The following is a 1,848-nucleotide window of genomic DNA, read 5'->3' on the forward strand; positions in this document are numbered from 1 at the left end:
TTTTTTTTTTTTTTTTAAAAAAGATATTTTTTTATTTTTTAAATTTTTTTATATATATATATATATATATATATATATATATATATGCATATATTTTACACTTAATATATATAATGTATTTAATTCACATTGGTTGAATATAGGTGCAGAAGTTAGAACACAATTTAGTATTGAAGAAGAGGATGATTTACTACAGTTTGCTATTCAACAAAGTCTTTTAGAAGCTGGTAGTGAACGCGATGAGGTATTGTTTTTCTTTATATTTTGTTTTGTAATTATATACAAATATCGTATGTTCTTCCTGTTTTACACGAAAAATATTATTTTACATAGGTTGATATATGGGAAGCATTAAGAGCGCAGAAACCATCTAGACCAACTACACCTAACATGACCACTGAAGAAGAAAGGCAACTTCAGAGGTATGCAATAAACACATACTAAAGAGAATGTTATCGATGTTCTGTTTTCAGTTAATTTTATTATTAATTTTGCATGTGTTTTTGTGCTACAATTCATGTTCAGGCAGGTGGGTAATTTTATTGCAAATATCAATTTCGGGTAAATTTTATTCACGCAGCAGAAATTACTCATATTTAAATTAATATAAACGTTGAATATTTACAAAGCACAAAAAATCCGTAGAAAGTACTAACAAAATAAATGTCAATCTAAATTTATCGTAATATTTTTCATATCGCTAAAAATAATTCTTTTTGAACATAGGGCAATTCAGGCTAGTTTAGTGCTGTATCAAGAAACGGCTGGCTCTACAGAAGGTACTGCAAATTCAGCGGGTATAAATGAAAATGAAGATAGCGATTCTCTCGAAGATACTGCAGAACAATTGAGATTAGCGTTAAAACTTTCCGAGCAGCAACAAATAGAAGAAGAGCAACAACGGTTGCTAGAAGAAGAAACGTTTCGTCATGTGCTGGAGCTATCTTTGACGGACAAGTAAACTTCCAAAGTGTGTAATAGTGATAAAAACAAATTTACTACAGTATACTTCCAGAAAAGTGAAAACTTTCAGTCTTGTCAAGAAACGGGACTGTACAAAAAATCATTTCCTACATTTCATAGATTGTAAAGTGCATTACGGAGTAATAATGTTGCTTACAATGAACACTTGTTATTGAAGTATATAGTTAAGCAAGTCAAAAGATGGAAATAGTATAGTAGTAGTTAAGCGAATGAATAATTTAAATTATGTTATTTATTTCTTAGCTACATTTTATATGAGACAAAATCCTACAATACTATAGACATCTCAGCAAGTATGTAACGAAGTCTTGAAAATTACAGCTTTTTGAAAAAAAAATACAGTCAACAAACAATCAAATAGTGTGTTTGTGTAAATCCTATTAACTGAAAGTAAATAATATAAGTTATGACTGTTAATATCTAGAATAAATAGCATGTAATTCTCAAGCCTTCAAAAATTATTTGTTTGATCCTTTCTCCTCGATTTTAAATTTTACTTCTATAAATTTATAAGTGCATATATTAATGATTACAATTAGGATAAAACAGAAAGATAATTATTATCTTAATCAAATCAAACATTTTTACAATGATCCCTTTTCATATCTACAATAACATAATTCTATACAATATTTTAATGCAATGGCATGTAATGAAAAATTAGGAATATACAAGAAGCATTTATAAATATTCAGCCCTCTTTCCAAAGCTTTTCATAAAAAATAACTGAGGATGTAAGATTAGAGGATGCAAAGATTGACAGTATATTATTTATTATTTTAGATAAGTAATTTATTTTTGTATGTTATTTTGTTAATATATATATCTTATTAGAGAATTTTATATATATATATACATGTATAT

General features: G+C 26.9%; 2 protein-coding genes across 2 annotated transcripts in view; both read left to right on the top strand.

The window, feature by feature from the left end:
* LOC108757533 (ankyrin repeat domain-containing protein 13D-like) overlaps positions 1 to 961 on the top strand; it is a 3,062-nt gene extending 2,101 nt beyond the window's left edge. The window contains exons 3-5 of the mRNA XM_018501981.1: positions 144 to 244; positions 334 to 422; positions 727 to 961. Coding sequence (XP_018357483.1) covers positions 144 to 244; positions 334 to 422; positions 727 to 961 — 425 coding nt within the window. The remainder of the gene's footprint in view (positions 1 to 143; positions 245 to 333; positions 423 to 726) is intronic.
* Positions 1 to 1,426, top strand: part of LOC108757549 (ankyrin repeat domain-containing protein 13B) — a 7,392-nt gene extending 5,966 nt beyond the window's left edge. The window contains exons 11-13 of the mRNA XM_018502009.1: positions 144 to 244; positions 334 to 422; positions 727 to 1,426. The gene's annotated coding sequence lies outside the window, so the exon portion shown is untranslated. The remainder of the gene's footprint in view (positions 1 to 143; positions 245 to 333; positions 423 to 726) is intronic.
* Positions 1,427 to 1,848: the final 422 nt, after the last annotated feature.

This window comes from Trachymyrmex cornetzi, unplaced genomic scaffold, assembly GCF_001594075.2.
Source record: "Trachymyrmex cornetzi isolate Tcor2-1 unplaced genomic scaffold, Tcor1.1 scaffold1462, whole genome shotgun sequence".
NCBI lineage: Eukaryota > Metazoa > Arthropoda > Insecta > Hymenoptera > Formicidae > Trachymyrmex > Trachymyrmex cornetzi.